The 20,229-nt window shown below is 36.9% G+C and overlaps 1 protein-coding gene and 1 pseudogene across 1 annotated transcript in view; both read left to right on the forward strand.

The window, feature by feature from the left end:
* CFAP47 (cilia and flagella associated protein 47) overlaps positions 1-20,229 on the forward strand; it is a 507,991-nt gene that overhangs the window by 172,884 nt on the left and 314,878 nt on the right. Inside the window, exon 30 of the mRNA XM_042241764.2 lies at positions 6,201-6,422. Coding sequence (XP_042097698.1) covers positions 6,201-6,422 — 222 coding nt within the window. The remainder of the gene's footprint in view (positions 1-6,200; positions 6,423-20,229) is intronic.
* On the forward strand, positions 10,025-13,379 carry LOC114116712 (ras-related protein Rab-11A-like; annotated as a pseudogene).

Here is a 20,229-nt window from a genome sequence, read left to right on the forward strand (position 1 = left end):
CAGCGTGCTCCTGGGTATGTTATTCATGTACATACATGACTCTTAGCCCTCTAACTCAGGTGTGCAAGAAACACTGCATTTATTTTCTTTAAATCATTGTAAATACAACTCTTCAGGTTGTTGGGAAACCAAATATGACATCTTGGATCTTCTCGGACTCCAGGGTTCCAGGGTCTTATAAGCACTAGAACTTTAAGAAGGCTCTTTTGGTTATGGACGGTGATCCACTCTGGTTAGGGCTGCTGACTGTCCCTTCACTGTGTTCCTTCAAGTCCAGTGGGTCTGCTTATATGTGTCACACGGAGAACACGGGGGTGTTTGTGGAGGCTGGACACTTGGTGCACGTGCACTAAGTCCTTTTGGCGTACACAAAGCTCTCCTTTCTGAGATTTTGCACCATCTCCCCAAATGATGCTATCAAGAAGTGGGGCATGGGCCTTATTCACAGTGGGAGCTTGCAGAATCTATTTAGTTTAAGCTTTGTTTGGAGGTGAAACTAAGAGTCAGTTTATTTTATCTTTTGTATAAGTCAGTAATGGAAGAAATACTAAGAAACTGGGTAGTTTTACACAGCTAGGAAGGAAGAAAAATGGATTTTTTTGACTGTTTCCTTTGGAAAATGATACTGATATTGAAAACTTACTATGTAACAGGACATTGACTATACTATTCCATCTAACCCTTGTAACACATGTAGGGGGAGATATTAATAGCAACCTCAAGATCTTGCAGTTATAGGGGAAGAAACAGAGACAGAGAGGGTAAGAGATGTGTCTGATACAAAAAAAAATTTAGGCTCAGAAAAGTGAAGTGACTTGCCAGTGCTGAGAGTCAACATGGATCTTTTGAGTCTAAGACCAATATTTGTTTTCCCACATCATGTGGATCTGTCTGCTGTTGCTACAAATTTGACTAAAAGGATTATTCCTTAAAAGCTCCATTTCTTTCTTTGTGCATTTATGTTGCTAAGCTATTTGACTATTTATAATGACAGCTATAAAATATATTTAATATTTGGGAAATGAAATTTTAGCAGAAGTCTAAGGCTTTTCTCTCAAGTCTTTTGTCATTTGCTTATAGGTATAATTAGTAAGAGAAAATCAGCTTTTAAATGTTATATTCTAAATTGCCATAACCATTGAGTGTCACCCTCTATCTATCCTTGACTCCTTTTCATGAAGTAAAATGTATAATTTATTATAAAAAAGATGAAGTTGATCTTTACGTGCAGTGATCCTTAAGTTTTGATGAAAATCCTCCAGTGTCCAAAGTCACTTTGGGAGATTTAGACCACACATTCTAGTATACATTCTGTTCCCCAGTGATCTATGGCCAAATCAACCCAGACCAGTAGACAGCCTCCTTCAATTTCAAATTATCCAGGAGAAGAAAACCTTCAACTTTTCTTTTTCCATGACTTTACAATCCTTTATCTTAAGCATGCTTTTCTACCTGTGCTGCTTATATCTTGCCCAATTGTGATTTTAGTGGCTTTTTTTTCCCCTTGAAATGTCTTCTGAAAAGATGGAGAACAGCTGGCCTCTACTCTGTATGTAATAACCCCTCTGAGACTTGAATCCTGTTACTCATTTCCTTACCTTTAGCAGAAGAAATTTTTGTTGGTTATTTTGGAAGGCCTACTGGATGCAGCTTTTAATAAAATATCCATAAGCTGGAATAAAGCCACCAGATAGGAGATGACCTCTCTTAGAACCAGAGAATCATTGGGACCATAAAATTCAAAGGCAGAACCCATATGGAGGAGTGTATGCTGCTGGGACAGCCATTGTTTTATTTGCTTGAATAAAACAGCAAGGCAGTGTTTTATTCTAATCAGTGTGGTTAGAGCTATTAACCAATGATAAGAAATTGGCACCATTTTTTTTAACTCTCAAGTAATTAAGATTAAAGGGAGATAAGTTATGATGTAAAGAAATCAGCACAAAAATAGCAAAAGAAAATGTTGAAATGTAGGAGTCATCTTTTACATTTTTGTTCTTGTAGCTTCCAATATTGCATCATCATTTCTAGATGTTATATAGGAAGGTTCTCAGAGGCGGGATCACTTATAATATAAGGTTTAAAAAGCTCTTACATTTTTGGATGATTTCCTAATAACTGTTCTGTTTTTTATCCCTACTGGTGACTTTGTGGGTCTCCTTGTTTCTTGATGGAACTGAAAACTTTGATTTTTTTTGATAAATGAGAAATAGTTCATGCATACAGCCTGAGCAAAGGCAGTTCTAGAAGAGTAGGAGGGCCTCTAGCTCTGGGAAAGAAGCTATTCACAACCAAAAGACGTTGAATTGTTATATTGTCCAAGTAACAGTGTTATTGAGTAGTAATTCTTTGTTTGGAATTTTTGGATCATGGACTCTCAGGCTAAGATACCTTTTCAAGGTTATGCATGTAATGTTGCCAATAGTTGACCCCCTCCTCCTACATTATCCTAGAATCATTCAGTATTTCTGATGAGAAGTCTGATGTCATATTTTGTGAGTGTGTATGTTCAATCACTCAGTCGTGTCTGACTCTTTACACCCCCATGGATTGCAGCGCACCAGGCTTCCCTGTCATTTACCATCTCCCGGAGCTTGCTCAAACTCATATCCATTGAGTCAGTGATGCCACCCAACCATCCCATTTTCTGTCATCCCCTTTTCCTCCTGCCTTCAATCTTTCCCAGCATCAGGGTCTTTTCCAATGAGTTGGTTCTTCGCATCAGGTGGCCAATGGCTTTCAGTAGGCCCTCTCACTTAGAAAATTCATTTTTAACTGTTTTTCTCTGGTTCATTTTCTGCGGTTTCCTCCCCTTTGTTGTCTCTATTTTCTCCATTCTCTCTTAATATCCTCTTAGAATGATGGTGAACTTCCATGACTAATTCAAATATGCAACTGTAATATACATTTGTGGTGCATTGCCAGTGGAATGTCTTTCTTTATATTTAGTAATGCTTTGTGCCTTAAATTCTGAGTTGTATTTTATTAATATAGGCATTTTACTTCTGGATAATATTTATATAATATTTTGAATCTTTTACATAGATCTTTATTTCTTAGGATTTTGGTTATATCTCTTTGTATACCTTATATTTAGCTTGTTTCATATTATTCTTTTTCCTTTAATTCAAGTTTATGGTTTGTATAAATTTAATGCAAATACTATGAATTTAGATTTAGATCTGTGATGTTTTTAAGTTCTTCTGTTTTTCTCTTTACCCTCTCTCTCCTTTTTTGCCTTCTTTTGGATTGATTAAATGATCTCTTCCTATTTCATGATTTATCCTCTACAAGCTTAGAAGTATACTTCTATAATTCTTTTAATGATTACTTTATACATTATGGCATATATATGTTATTGAAATCTTATCATAATTAATAATTTTATTCTCTTCCCTGATATTACAAGAACTTGTATGTTGACTTTATTTTCTTTCTTCCAACATACACTGTTGTTGTATAATTATATACTTTATATATATGTATGTAAAATATCTGGAGTGTATGTATACCCCAGATATTGATGCTACTATTATTTAATCAGTCAACATTTGCTCATATATTTACTTTTAATTTTTCTTCATTCTCTTTATATCTTTAATTTCTCACACAAGATGATTTTCTTCCTCTCAAATAATTATCTTTAGATCTTTGCATTAAAGTCATTTGGTAACAAATTCTGTATTTTGTTTCTGAAAATAGCTGTATTTTTTTCACCTTTATTCTAATTGTATAATTTGTTTGGTATAGGATTTAAGGTTGGCAACTATTTTCTTTAAGATTATTTAAAATATGTTATTTTCTTCTGTAATCTATTTCTGTTAAGTCATCTGAAATTTTAATTTTTATTGCTTTGAAGATATTTTCTTTTTGTGGGTAAGGGGAGCACTTTTAAGAGTTTCTTTTTATATTTTGTTTCAACAGCTTTACTCTGAAGTGCCTAGGAAAGTTTTCTTTGTAGTTATTCTTATTGGAATTCATAGTGATTCTTTCATCTGTAGTTTGATTTTTTTTATTGTCTATTTTGAAAGTTCTCATCCTGTATCCTTTCACGTTATGTGACTGCTGCATTCTCTTGGGCTCCTCTTCTTTGCTCAGTCTGCTATATTTCCCATCCTTTTGTTATTCTGTATTGCAGTATGGTACTTCCCTATGGCCTGTATTTCAGTTCATTAGTTTGCTTTTCACTTGACTTAACCTACTGTTAAACTCATCCATTGCTCTCTTAATTTTACTTACTGGATTTGCTTATCTGTGAATTTTCCATTTAGTCATTTTTTAATATAATTTATAGTTCAGTGACAAGATTCTCATTTTTAAACTTAGTACATGCACTGAATTTAAAATCTGTGTCTTACAACTATTATAAATGGGACCGCTGTGTGCCTACTTATTATTTATTATTTCTTTCCATTTGACTTTGTTGTTTTTCCCCCTTTTTTTATTTGTTCATTGATTTGTTTTAATTCTATTTTGGTCTATCATTCATCTTTTTCATAGAAATATTTTAAGGCCTATGATGGTGCTAGTTTTCTCCATAAAGTATTTGATTTGTTGGTGATTTCAGGATGTACTAGGTTTATTATGTACCTTACTTTTCAGAAGGTTGAGGAGAGAAAGGTCAAATAACTTTCATGAAGTCACAGAATAAGTGTCAGAGCAAGGCTTTGAGGAAAGATACTGAAACTCTTAAAACTTGTAGTTTCTTTTGAATTTGCTATATAGTCCTACTAGCTACTAAACTAGAGAACTGCCATTCAATATGGCCCCTTGGGGACTTTCTTTTGTCTGTCTAAGCTAGTGATTCATTTATGATTCTCATTGCTAGTAACCAAATACACAGAATAGTATTAGATATTTCATAAACTGTAGGTAGCAAGAACTGGTTGGATTTTTTTTTTTTTTACTCCATTTGAAAATTAACATGCATCACAACTTGGTATGTGAGGTATCAGGAAATAGAGATTGTATTATCTTACATAAAGAGCAGAAAAATCACAACTTGGTATGGGAGGTATCAGGAAATAGAGATTGTATTGTCTTACTTAAAGAGCAGAAAAATATATGGAAACAATAGCTCTCTGGACTTTATCTTTAAGATGAGGATCCCCAATCATGTGGCCAGTGTATAGGATGTGCCCTTCTAAGTATTAAAGTATCAATATTGAGCAAATATATATAAATGTGTCTTTGTGTGTGTGTATATATGTGTGTGTGTGTGTGTGTGTTTGATGAATGTTTGAAATGTCTTACAAATTTTTATAGGCATTACTGTCTTCAATTTATACTGTACAAAATTGAGTTGAAAGTGAAAGTCACTCGGTTGTGGCCGATTCTTTGTGACCCCATGGACCGTATTCATGGAATTCTCCAGGCCAAAATACTGGAGTGGTAGCCTTTCCCCTCTCCAGGGGATCTTTCCAACCCAGGGATCGAACCCAGGTCTCCCTCATCGCAGGTGGATTCTTAACCAGCTGAGCCACAAGGGAAGCCCAAGAATACTAGAGTGGGTAGCCTATCCCTTCTCCAGGGAATCTTCCTGACCCAGGAATCAAACCAGGGTCTCCTGCGTTGCAGGTGGATTCTTTACCAACTGAGCTATGAGGGAAGCCCACAAAATTGAGTTAAATAAGTTTAAATAACTCATTGCTGCTACTGCTGCTGCTAAGTCACTTCAGTCATGTCCAACTCTGTGCAACCCCATAGACAGCAGCCAACCAGTCTCCCCTGTCCCAGGGATTCTCCGGGCAAGAATACTGGAGTGGGTTGCCATTTCCTTCTCCAATGCATGAAAGTGAAAAGTGAAAGTGAGGTTGCTCAGTCATGTCTAGCTCCTAGCGAGCCCATGGACTTGCAGCCTACCAGGCTCCTCCATCCATGGGAATTTCCAGGCAAGAGTACTGGAGTGGATTATACTCACACAATTTAGGCAGTGGGTCTAGAATTTAACCTTTATTCTGTTTTTCCAAAGCCCTTAACATTTGACAGCATCACCATTAGATAATGATGTGTGCTTAAAGCAAGTTACTGGAAAGCTCTGGGGTTATTAAGAAAATCTAATTTTTACTCACAAAAAATAGGTAAATGAAGTGAATTGTATAATTTCTCATTTGATTTTAAATAGAACTGTATTTAGTCATTGAGAATGGTTTTTTATAACATTTTAAGATGTTTTTAATTTTAATATTATTTTCCCATAGGGATGTATATAAAATACAAGTGTACTCATCAGCCCTATCAGCCAAAAATTTTTCCAGACAGAATGACTTTTCCAAATATAATAAGACCATTTATGATGTGCTGATCCACCTATGTGGAAAAATGCCACCTGGAATTAATTCAAGTCAGTCTTTACCTGTGGATTACCCTGAAAGGGTGATTCAGCTTCATTGGCAACATTCTTTACTTCTTGACTTTCTCAGGTAAGAGAATGGGTACACTAATTTAAAAATGTAATTATGGCGTGGATAGATAGATAAGTAAGTAGATGGGTGGGTAGATAGATAAACAGACTTTGATATTATTCGTCCTTTTGTAAAATATTTCTTGTTTCTATAATATATATATATATATATATATTTATATGAAACCCTGTAATATATACCTTAGGTAAGTCATAGACTATTGAATTTATAATCTAAGGCAATCATTCTCAAACTTTATCATGCATCCAAATCATTGACATAGTGTGTTAAGCAGGTTACTGACTCTTTCTCACAGAGTTTATGATACTAATTTGCATTTATAACAAGTTTCCAAATGATACTGATACTTCTGATCTATGACTTTATCTTGAGAATCTTCATGTAAGGCAACTATAGAAATCTGTTGAGCTAAAAAAAGGATGAAATCAATAAATGTATTCCTCAGATTACTGTTAGTATAATCTCATATTCTGGATACTGTAAACTTTTAGTCTACATATTAAAGTGTTTTAATATCTAAAAAGGTAAGCATATGAAAGGTTCCATAAATGACTAATAGAAAATACCAGAAAAATACTTGTCAGCATAATGTCTATGTTCCTCTGCAAAGATTAAATGGCAAGTGGCTTTCATTAAAAGTCTCAGGGGAATGTTGGTGAATTTGTAACACTTCCTCTGCCTATATTTGCAGTATCTTGGTCCACTGGAACTCTCCCCATCCACAGGCAGTGTTACTACTCAAACCTCTATGCCCCTGTAACCACTAAATTACTAACTACCACTAAGTTACCATTTGTTACTTGTAACTATTTATGGGCTTTATGAAGTAAATAATATATTTTGAAATATAATATTGTGTTTCTATATGTTGCTACTTTGTATATGGAATCTACTCCATAGTTGGCCAGAGATGTTCATTCACCTTCTTTGGCAGAGATGGGGGTGGAGGGTAAGAAGAGAAAACTTACAATAGGAATGCAAATGAAAGATTTGGTGTTCTTTTTTTTTTTTTTTTAATTTCCAGATCAGAATTTTTCAGTCCCTAGCAATACTGTAGTCTTAAAAATTAGATGGTATTGGACAAAATATTTTTTCTTTGTGTCTTAGGCTCTCACTATCATGTCAGTAACCAAAACTGGCTGAAGTTTCTTGTCGCTTGAAAGGGATATAGGAATTTCAAAGTCACTGAAGGTGACTGAGTTAAAACCCAGGCAATCTGTTATGGAGGCTAACTGAATCAGAGGGACTCCACTGAACAGGCAGAAGAGCAGGAGATGGCTGTTTCTGCAGCCACAGTATTAATGAAAAACATGTGACGACTGGGAAGTGACTGGGGCAGTTATGAGAGACCCTGTTGGTTCTGGGTGGGACTAAGAGGAGAGGTTCAAGATCCCCATCTCAGACCTCAGCAGCAGATGGCCACATGTCAACTAGGTTCCAGGTGGAGAGGGAGAGGTCATTGCCAAAGAGACTGAGGATCCAGAAAAGTAATGCCACATGCATGCAGGTACAAGAGTCCCTCTCCCCTACTTCATGGAAGCCCACTTCAGGGCTGAGCCACATTCTGAGAGACCTTACACAGTGTGGAGATCCTTCCTTTATAAAATAATATCAAATTCAAATTACAAAAATTATATACATAGCTTTAGAAGAAACTCATAAAAGTGAGGCAACCTGAAATTGAAGCTTTATTTGCTCTTCCAAGATGCCATCTTGTTGAGGGGATAAGAAGGTCTGAAATTTTGACTGTTTATCCCAAAGAACAGAGTTGCTGTAAAGAGACTGTTCAGGGTAGAAGAGACTAAGATATATGAAGATCCAAGACTGCATTCCACCAACTAGTTTGGGTGGCAGAATGAGAAAGATGCTGTCAGTTAAGGAAAACAGCACATTTGTGTGTAACTGTATAAATTACTTTGAACACCACTGACTTACTCATGAATCTGTGTATCCCATTAATATGTAAGCATGCTGAGGACAGGAAGCATCTCTGATTCATCTGGCATCTCTAACACCCAGGGTCATTGATAACATGGAATGGATCCAAAGTTCCTTAAATATTTATTTATTAATATTGTCTCTCACAGAGATTTGCTTTTTGAACTTATGTAGTGAAAGGAATAAAACCTTGAAATTGGATCTCAGGACAGTCATAAAATGGTATGGAAACTTTTGTGAAATATAAAAATTAGGACCAAAAGGAGAAAAAGTAATGAGTTTGCATTCTAAAAGAAGTATAACCAGTAAGAAAGGGTCAAGTTGGAGAAAGGTAGGGTATATAATACTATGACTGCTGTACATTGAACACTGTGTATAATGTTAAACCATAAAGTCTTAAAAATAACTTTTAAGGCTTTTATTCCATAATATCTGTTAGTCTGCTAGAGAAGCCATAACAAAATACCACAGACTAGAAGCCTTTAACAATAGAAGTTTGTTTTCTCACTGTTTTGGAACCGTGAAGTACAAGATCAAGGTGTCTGCAAATTGATTCTCTTCTGAGGCCTCTGGCTTGGCTTTCAGACAGACTCCTCTCTGTATCTACATGGTCTTTTCTCTGTGTGCATAAGTCCCTGGTGTCTCTTTGTGTGTCTAACTCCAGGACACCAGTCAGATCGTATTAGGGCCCAGTCTGAGGGCTTCCTTTTACCTTAATTACCTCTTTAAAGGCCTTAACTCCTAATGCAGTCAACATTCTGAAACACTGAGGGTTAGGGTTTTAACATATGACTTTTGGAAGCACATACTTCAGACCACAATAATATAGTATGTCTTCTATTTTTTTTTTAATATCATGTAAGTGAGTGTTATGTTTTATAATAAATTTTTATTTCTATATTTGAAATAATATGCTTAAGGTCTTTTGTGTCTGTTATGGAATGAATTAGGTCTCCCCAAAGTTCACACTTGTTGAAACCCTAACCCTCAATGTGACTGTGTTTGGAGATAGGGCCTTTTTGATGTAATTATAGTTAATGGTGTCATAAAGGTGGGACCCGAAGCTGTCTCCTAAGGAAGAAGTGTCTCACCAGAAACAGAATTGGTTGGCACCTTGCTTATTCTTGAAATTCTTGCCTCTAGAATTGTGAGAAAATGAATTTCTGTTATGCAAGAGACCCAGCCTGTGGTATTCTGTTATGATGGCCTGAGTTGACTAATACAGTGCCTAATATCCTTTGATATACTTTCATTTGTTTATATTCAGTAATCATTTTTATGTGATTTTCATTGAAAAAATAAGCTTTTTATTTATAATTTCTATAATATAAAAATATAAAAGCAGAATATAAACATCAGGTATCCTACATTGAAACTGTAAAGTAGGATATCGCATAAAATAAAACTACTATAATTGTTACTTTCTAATTTCATTGACTATTTTTTAACTTTGGTTAACATTTTACTGTATTTCCTGCAAGTCAAGTTTATGGGATTTATTTCTTAGTTGAAATTTCCTTCCAAATGTATTTTTTAAATTTTTATTTATTTATTTTTGGCTATATTGGGTCTTCATTGCTGCATGGGCTTCTCTGCAGAGGGCTTCTCTCTAGTTGCAGTGTGTGAACTTCTCACTGAGGTGGCTTCTTTTGTTGCAGAGTATGAGCTCTAGAGCTTATGGGCTTCAGTTGTTGCAGTGCATGAGTTGGGTAGTTGTGGTTCCCAAGCTCTGGAGTATAGACTCAATAGTTGTGAAACATGGGCTTAGTTGCTCTGAGGTATGTGGAATATTCCCAGACCAGGGATCGAACCTGTGTCTCCTGCATTGGCAGGTGGATTTGTTACCACTGAGCCACCAAGGAAGCCCCCGTGCTCTGCCCCATCTTCCAAACATATTGTAATCCTGCTTTTTTTAAACTTAAACTTTTCCCCATGCTGTTAAAAACTCTTCATAAACCTCACTTGCAATGAGATACCATTGTTTTCAGAACCATTCCCAGTCTGTTGGACTCATTGATTTTTAAAATAAATTGTTCATATACTAAAAAAAATACTTAGAAAAACTAACACTTTACCCTTCATAAGTAAATTTAATTTCATTTGTGATTTCACTTCTTTTCTCTTTAAAAATTTATATCAGTATTTCTGAGCAACAGCATAAAGAAGCAATTCTGGAACAGTACACTGAAGTAGATTATGCCGGGGTCCAGCCCCGGTGGATCCAGGGAATTCGAAGTGGGGACGGAGTTGGCGAGGGAAAAACTTATTTATTTATTAACATAAGATTAGATTAGGAAGAAATAGTATAGTAGGAAAATTAAGTGGAGAAAAGAGGCTGATTAATTTGGCTTACGTGGAAAACCAATAAAGTTCCAGACAAGGAACTTGCACCATCTACGTTGGGCCACAGGCGCCCGCTTGAATATCGGAGGGTGCCCCGCCTTGGGCTCCCTCTTGCGTGGGTCTCAGAAGCCCGGGCAAGTAAGTAGACTCGGTGAGCCTCCACGTTCCAAGGGATCAGCCTGAAAAGGAGAGGGAGGGAGCAAGATAAAATATTGACAAGGGGAGGCCAGGTTTGTGCAAAAACCCCCTCCAACTTTATTGTTCAAAAGGTGTTTATATACCCTAAATTTTACATAATGGAAGATACAGAGTCATGCAGGGGCAGCAGTCCTGACCCTTTCTGTATATCTTTTTGTATACAAAAGGTCTCAGGTGATTTACATTATCTTCTGGCCCAGAGGCTTACTAACACTTTTTGGCTGTCTTTCTTAATGAATGTTAATCTCGTTTCCCCTGAAGTGTTTTTCTTTAATCTGCATCTCCTTAAAGCACTAAAGAAGGCACAGTGGGTTATAACAAAGAAGGTACTTAACTCAAAGATCTAATGTTGCTAATACCAGGTCTACTATTTGTTTTTCTATATACCAACTATATCTAAAAATAAAGGATATGAAAATTTGGCAGCAAGTATTGGCTCAACAAATGAAACCTTTAATCAGTCCTATTCTAATGATTTTGACTCCTTGGAAGCCCCTACATTCCTAGGATGTTTTAAGCTTCCTGTGCCTCCTGCAGTCAGGAGGCCTCAAACAATCACATGCGCAGCTGTATGAGTCCTGCAGGCAGGCTAGAAAGCCATCAGAGGGGTTTTTGAATTGAAACACCCTTTCAAATGCAGAAGACTAGAGCCTTGAGATGACTTTTTCCAGAGTGTGTCAGGAGAGTGGAAAAGTACAATACAATAAGGCAGGCATATTCTTATTTTTTGGGGAGGTACATGCTCCGGAAATACCAGGGGGAAAACCTGAGATCTGACTCGACCTTGCACATCAGATCTCTGCCACATGACCTTGTCACGGGTGGGATTCCTCACGCTGGCTCCCGGCAAGATTAAAAGCATATGACTTTTGAATCAGACAGATGAAGGCTTAAATTGTAAATTTTTTGTACTTCTGTGGCTTTGCATAAGTTATTAATACTTAATGTGTTTAAGACCCAATTTCAGTATCTATAAAATTGATGATGATAATTACTCAATTTCTTTGGTTGATAAAAAGTATTAGAAATAGAGACTTCCCTGGTGGTTCAGTGCTAAGACTCCACGCTCCCAATGCAGGGGGCCAGGGTTCGATTCCTGTCATGAAACTAGATCCTACATATGGCAACTAAGAGTTCACATGCCAGAACTTAAACCTGGTAGAGCCAAATAAATAATTTTTTAAAGTATTAGAAATAATAAAATATATATTAGATGACCCATAGTAGATTTTTATTATTAATTTAAATAAATTATGATCTATGGCTTTGATATGCCGAAATGTTTTCTTAAATTGTTCCAGTATGGTAACCATTCATGACTTACCAAAAACTGACTCTTGTGATATTTCAGGAAATAGAATATTTTAAGAATCTCTTCATCTATTAGAAATAAATGTTTTATTGATATAAGAATGCTAGAAGGGACTTCCCTGGCAGTCCGGTGGTTAAGACTTTGCTTTCCAGTGCAAGGGTGTGCGGGCTCAATCCCTGGTTGGGGACCTAAGAACCAAAAGACATAAAGCAGAAGCAATATTGTAACAAATTCAGTAAGGACTTGGTACACAAGTGCACATCAAAAAAATGGTGCACATCAAAAAAAAAAAATCTTTGAGGGGTTCTTTACTGGGTCTGGCAGCTGAAACTCAGTGCTCAGGTTGCCCCTGCAGTGACGCCCCCCAGTGGTCCCACCGGCACCACTGCTGCTTCCATCCCTTCACTTCTAGGCTGCACAGTGGGTACCCACGATGATGACTACAACTACCTCTTCAAAGCTGTCCTTATTGGAGATTCTGGTGTTGGAAAGAGTAATCTCCTGTCTCAGTTTGCTCAAAATGAGTTTAATCTTGAAAGCAAGAGCACCATTGGAGTAGAGTTTGCAACAAGAAGCATCCAGGTTGATGGGAAAACAATAAAGGTACAGATACAGGACTTGCCAGGGCAAGAACGATACCATGGTACAGCATCAGCATACTATTGTGGAGCTGTAGGTGCCTTATTGGTTTATGACATTGCTAAACACCTCACATATGAAAATGTAGGCTGATGGCTAAAAGAACTGAGAGATCATGCTGATATTATCATGCTTGTGGGCAATAAGAGTGATTTGCACCATCTCAGGGCAGTTCCTGCAGATGAAGCAAGAGCGTTTGCGGAAGAAAATGGTTTGTCATTCATTGAGACATCTGCTCTAGACCCTACAAATGTGGAAGCTGGTTTTCAGACAATCTTGACAGAGATATACCGCACTGTTTCTCAGAAGCAAATGTCAGACAGACGTGAAAATGATATGTCTCCAGGCAACAATGTGGTTCCTATTCATGTTCCACCAACCACTGGAAACAAGCCAAAGGTGCAGTGCTGTCAGAACACATAAGGCGTTTCTCTTCTCCTCTAGAAGGCTGTGTATATTCCAATTGCCAGGTCTGAGATTTAAATATATTTGTACTTCTTGTGGTCATTTTTCTGTTTATTACTTCCTCATACTTATGAATTTTTCCATGTCTTAAGTCTTTTGATTTTAGCTTTATAAAAACACCCATTTGTTCCAAATGACTGCAGCTTTTTTTCATGCTATGGCTTCAATAGCCTTAGTTTAATAAGCTGAATGTTTGAATTCCTCAATTATTGTCTACTTTTCTTCATGGAAGCTGTCACTGTAGGACATAATAGAACTTGATCCCTTGAAGTTCAGACCTATTGGTCTTGATTAAATCAAATTAAGAAGACTGTAGAAATAAGCTATCATTTTGCCACAGAGCAGCTTATAATTAACATACTCTCCTCTCAGTGCAGAGTATATTTCCATAAATCTAAGAATTGCCCTATAAACATAGCAGAATTTTGAGAGCGTATAAATTTTCCATAATTCTGGAACTCAATTTCTAAAATGCCTTAATAGGTTTATGTAGTTTAGTAAATTTTGTTTTTTAATTTTTGTAAACATCAAAGTGATTATAGAGGGGCAAACACTTTTTTCTGGAGAAGAATTATCTTAATCAACACAAAAGACTGTGATGATTTCAGTAGTAGCTGGGAACTGGAGAGACTGGTGGAATTCCATCTGAGGTGCCTCTGTTACAGTAATCAGGCAGCCCAAGTCATTTAACTTATCTAATTTCCCAGCAGTATATAATGTGGCATTTTATTGCTCAGGCAATAACTAGTTTAATGCTCCTAGTATCCGAAGGCAAAGTGTTAATTTTGTCTTAAAACCTTCCAGTAAATGCAACCTAGTTTTACCACAATAGCCACCAACAGGCATGGACAGTTATTTTAACAATGCTGATTCTTGAGTTTTGTAGTATATTATAGAATGTAGTCCAGTTAAATATCTGGTTTCAGTATGTCTAAGGAATACAAGAGAGGTTAATTTCTGCTCAAGTGGTACCGCTTAAAGGCATGTATTCTTTTAGTATGTAAGATGAAATAGTACCTTGAGTTTAAATAGAGTGCATTTAGGCATTGTACAAACCTGAAAGTTTTCTTCCACTACATAATTGAAATCAATGGAGCAGCTCATTTCTCATTCTGAAATGTGCACACTAATATTTAGTTTCATTTTTTGTGGATAATATTAAGCACTTAACTCTGAAGTGTCTGAAAGTTGTGTCATCTAAATTGATACTATTCAGGATGGTGGAATATCCCCAAAATATACATGTGTGGGGGCTTGCCTAGATTGCTATGTTTCATAGTTAATCTTCTGTCTTTTGCAGTGCTTATGAAGTGAGGGGCGCACGAAAGGCATTGCTGTTGATTTAGTTCTCCTCTGTAGCCATTTTATTATTTTGGTGTATTGGTTATGAAGATACTACTATCTCCTTGTAAATCACTACTCTGTATTTTATGCATGCTCTGTAACTTGAGTTTTTTTAAAGTTATTGATTTGGAATATATTCACATTCTAATAAACAGTTATGGGGGACTATTTAAAAAATCTTTAAAAAAGAATGTTAGAAAACAAGTATTTGTCAAAGATGTCTGTGTTTTTTTAAATTTTTAAAAATGTTATTGAAGTATAGTTGATTTACAGTGCTACGTTAATTTCTCCTATACAGCAAAGTGACTAATATATATATATATATATGTATATTCCATATTCTTTTCCATTATGGTTTATCACAGGATATTGAACATAGTTCCCTGTAATGTATAGTAGAACCTTGTTGCTTATCCATTGTGTATATAATAGTTTTTATCTACTAATCTCAAACTCCCAATCCTTCCCTCCCTATCCCTGCTTTGGAAAACACAAGTTTATTCTCTATGTCTATGAGTCTGTTTCTGTTTCATAAATATGTTCATTGTATTTGTCTTTCTCTTTCTCACTTACTTCACTAGTAACGATAATAGGATGATTATCTCTATTTCCACTCATGTATGCTGCAAAGGACATTATTTCATTCTTTTTAGGGCTTCCCTCATTGCTCAGTTGGTAGAGAATCCGCCTGCAGTGAAAGAGACCCTGGTTCGATTCGTGGGTCTAGATGATCTCCTGGAGAAGGGATAGGCTACCTACTCCAATATTCTTGGGCTTCCTTTGTGGCTCAGCTGGTAAAGAATCTGCCTGCAATGTGAGAGACATGGGTTCAATCCCTGGGTTGGGAAGATCCCAACCTGGAAAGGGAAAGATCTGGAAAAGGGAAAGACTACCCACTCCAGTATTCTGGCCTGGAGAATTCCATGGATTAAGTCCATGGGGTCACAAAGAGCTGGGCATGACTGAATGACTTTCACTTTCATTCTTTTTATGCCTGACTAATATTCCATTGTGTAAATATATATATATATATATATATATATATATATATATATTCCATGTTTTGTTTATTCATCTTTGAATGAACATTTAGGTTGTTCCCATGTTTTGGCTATTGTAAGTAGTGCTACAATGAACACTGGGGCCCTTGTACTTTTTTAAATTTAGTTTTGTCTAGGTTTAGGCTTCCCTCATAGCTCAGTTGGTAAAGAATCCGCCTATAATGCAAAAGACCTGGATTCGATTCCTGGGTCAGGAAGATCCCCTGGGGAAAGGATAGACTACCACTCCAGTATTCCTGGGCTTCTCTTGGGGCAATGTGGGAGACCTGGGTTTGATCCCTGGGTTGGGAAGATCCCCTGGAGAAGGGAAAGGCTACCCACTCCAGTATCCTGGCCTGGAGAATTCCATGGACTACAGTTCATGGGGTCACAAAGAGTCTGACATGACTGAGTGACTTTCACTTTCACTTTCAGGAATAGACCCAGGACTAGGATTGCTGGATCATATGGCAACTTTAGTTTTACTTTTTTAAAGAGCTGTTTTCCATAGTGGGATCACCAATTTACATTCCCACCATGAATGTAGGAGGGTTCCCTATTCCCCACTCACTCTCCAGCATTTATTATTTATAGACTTTTAAATGATGTCCATTCTGACTGGTATGGGGTGATATCTCATTGTAGTTTTGATTTGCATTTCTCTAATTCTCTAATAATTAGCGATGATGAGCATCTTTTCAGGTGTCTATTGGCCATCTAGATGTCTTCTCTGAAGAATTGTCTATTTAGGTCTTCTGCCCATTTTTCAATTGAGGTTTTTTTTTTATTTTTATTTTTTAGTGTTGTGTTATTGAGTTGTAGGAGTTATTTGTATATTTTGAAATTAAGTTTTTGTTTGTCACATCATTTGCAAATATTTTCTTCCAGTCTGTAAGGTTGTTCAAGTGTGTCTTTATTAGGTAAAATGGGAACTTTATTTAAATTTTTATGAGTTTAAAACAGAAAACACATGACTTGTCTTTAAATTTTACCACTTCCTACACTTGGTCCTTGATGACTCATTCAGTAAAAATGCTCTAATTCAATAAGGCAAAAAATCATAATGCCATTATTTTAGAAGTTTAGTTTTGCTTTTAAAATCTAATGGAATGTTAAATGTGAACAAAAACGGAAGTCTGGATATTTAAATAAATCCTTATTGCTTGTGCATTATAAAAATCAAAGTTTTCTGATAGCATCATTAAACTCTTATGCCCTTGTGATCATCATGTTATTCTTGGAGCATTGTTTTTGGCACAGCTCCCAGTAGGGTTAACATTAACATGAGTAGTTTCTGTTTTGACATTTTATGGTATGAGGATGCAGGTATGGAAGAATAATTTTGGCATTAAAGCCAAGGTATTCAAATTTATTGCTCTTTTATCAGCAAATGCATGCCTGTCAGTATATGTTGGCTGTGATAAAATTCTTCAAAATTTAGAGAATGACAGTATGGGTAAGAAAATTGGGCCATTAATCCAAGATATGTGTATATCTTTCATTATGGAAATAAATGTATTGAAGTTCAGAATAATCATAAATGTTATTAGCTTCCCCATGTAAATTTGATGTCAGCAAGTAAGAACTTTTGTACAAGTAAAATTATATGTTTTATGTGGTAAATGAGAAAGTATAATTTTACAGATTGTTTAAATTTTAATAAGTCATTTCAATTAATTTTGTTTTGTTCTACTCAGTGTAAACCCAGAAGATTCACATAGAAAACTTTGCATAAATGTAATCAAATGTAAAATGTAATCAAATCAGTGGAGCGTCAATCCTATAAAACTACTGACCACACATAAAATCTGTTGGCAAAAGATAATTGTAAATATTGTCTTATCAATTGATGAAATTAGGCCTTGAGATATATTAAAAATGCAAAGAATGAAATGAGACTCATACAGAGGAGGAAAACTAATTATCCCTTTACCCCTGTAAGTTTTTGGCTGAACTTCAAGAATATAAGATTAACATGAGGAAAAAAACCCAGGTTTAATTATGTATGTAAGTAGTATGGTAGCCTCACAAAGATATAACTCAGAAGGCAGCCAGAATATTGAAATTTGTATGCAGTCCTGACCTAAGGTGTTTAAGGGTCTAGGGCTTCAAAGGGTAAGGCAGAGAGGTGGGGGTGGGTGGGATTTACTGGAAGATGAGAGGAGGCAATGTTTGATAAAGAAAGCTTACTCTGCCATGCATATGGGTCTCATGGGTGAGAAAGTTATCCCTGGTAATAGCTCTCTTCCTGGTACAGTCCCTCTTTCTAATGTAAATTTTGTTTATAAATGTAGATTTCCCTTACAAATGGAGAACTTTTTTCTGTTTTCAGATTTTCTCCTGTCTGCAGTTTTTCCAAATAATCACTATGCAAAAGAGGCATATTTTAGCGTGGCTTATTCTATTACCCCTCACTTCATAACAGCCTCTATAAAGTGCCGTTAAAGAACAGAGTAGCCAGTGGGAATTTGCTGTATGGCACAGGGAACCCAAAATCAGTGCCCTGTCACAACCTAAGGGGTGGGATGGGGAGGGAGGTGGCAGGGGGGTTTAAGAGAGAGGGGGCATGTGTACACCTATGGCTGACTCCTGTTGATGTATGGCAAAAACCATCACAATATTGTAAAGTAATTATCCTCCAACTAAAAATAAAGTAAAATTTAAAAAGAAGAACAATGTATGGATCATACTTTACTAAATAAATATTTCTATATTTAAAAAATAAAGCAACAACACAATTCAGCTGAGTAAATTTTAAAGTCCTTACTGCTATGCTGTCACGTCAATCTTGTCTGACTCTTTGTGACCCTATGAACCATAGCCTACCAGGCTCCTTTGTCCATGGGCTTCTCCAGGCAAGAATATTGGAGTAGGTTGCCATGCCCTCCTCCAGGGTATCATCCCAACCCAGGAATCAAAGCTGTGTCTCCTGCATTGGCAGGTGTGTTTTTTTACCACTAGTGCCACCTGGGAAGATCTTACTGGCTTTCAGCAATTCATCAGCTAGTCAGCATTCAGTCTAGCACAGATAAAGGAGCTCTGAAGAGGTATACAGGGCAAGAGATATTTATAGGCAGAAGGGGGCAAGAACAGGAAGTTAAACTGAGGCACTGAGAGGGAACATAATAAGTCATCCCCAAATGTCCCACTTTGGTATGGGAATTGTTTTGAGCAGATGGCAGTTGAGAACCAGCAGACTCATGAAAAGCTTCCTACCTCTCCCTTAACTGCCTAAAAGGATTTAGGGGGGGGAGGGGCTGTACCAGGAAGGGAGCTATTACTAGCAACCACTTTTTACATCAGAAAGACTGATTTGCATGGCATGGCATGGCACGGCACAGGCTTGTTTACCAACATTTATATGTCCTATCTTCCTGTGAATTTTTTTCCTCCTCCTTGAAGCCCCAGATTCCTACCTCCTTCTCCTTAGCTCAGGATAGTATGTAAGCCTTAACTGCCTGACTACCTTTGAGTCTTCATGTCTTTGTGGGGCTCCCATAAGGGTTTCCCTTGTGGCTCAGCTGGTAAAGAATCTGCCTGCAATGCTGGAGACCTGGGTTCAGTCCCTGGGTTGGGAAGATCCCCTGGAGAAGGGAAAAGCTACCCACTCCAGTATTCTGGCGTGGAGAATTCCATGGACTCAATAGTCATCCCAACCCAGGGATGAAACCTGTGTCTCCTGCATTGGCAGGTGTGTTCTTTACCGCTAGTGCCACCTGGGAAGATCTTACTGGCTTTCAGCAATTCATCAGCTAGTCAGCATTAAGTCTAGCACAGAGAAAGGAGCTCTGAAGAGGTATACAGGGCAAGAGATGCCGCAAAGAGTCAGACACAACTGAGCGACTTTCACTTCACTTCACAGTTATGTAGTTAAATTTGTTTTGTTCCCTGTTAATCTGTCCTATGTCAATTTGATTGTTAGACAAGCTGACAAATTTAGAAGGGAAGAAAGAAGAAATTTTCTGCCCTTATAGCAAAAAAAAAAAAAAACGATTAGTTATTCCAAGTTTACTTTCCTTTAGGGGATGGCAGGTCTGTCAGGCAAGTGACCTAACTAGTGCTGATCAGGTGATTCCTGATTGACTGGTTTACAGTTCCATTTCTGGGGGAGCCAAAACTAATTCAGTCTTGATTTGGTGGCATGGGGTTTAGTATAGGCAGCTCCATTGGGGGCTTGTTGCCTTGCCTTTAACAATGCAAAAATGCATTCTTCAGCCTCAATTTGTTACTGAGGGCCTACTGTCTGGTGAGCACTGGGGAATATTCAAATGAATACCCTGTGGTCTCCCTCTTCAAGCAACTCTCAGTTCTGTGGTTCCCTGATAGTTTTCCTTAGGCTCTCAGTTGCATTTGATAGAAGTGACTATTTTCTCCTCAAATCCTGTCTTGGCTTTGCATGCAAGGAAGTATTACAGTTTCTTCATAAGTCTCTGAGTTGTTGTCTTTGTTTTACCTCTAGGATTTCAAGTTATTGGGGCATCATCTCACTGAGTTCTTACATAGGCTTTAGTGTGGCTACTTCTAG

The sequence above is a fragment of the Ovis aries genome, chromosome X (genome assembly GCF_016772045.2).
Source record: "Ovis aries strain OAR_USU_Benz2616 breed Rambouillet chromosome X, ARS-UI_Ramb_v3.0, whole genome shotgun sequence".
Classification (NCBI taxonomy): domain Eukaryota; kingdom Metazoa; phylum Chordata; class Mammalia; order Artiodactyla; family Bovidae; genus Ovis; species Ovis aries.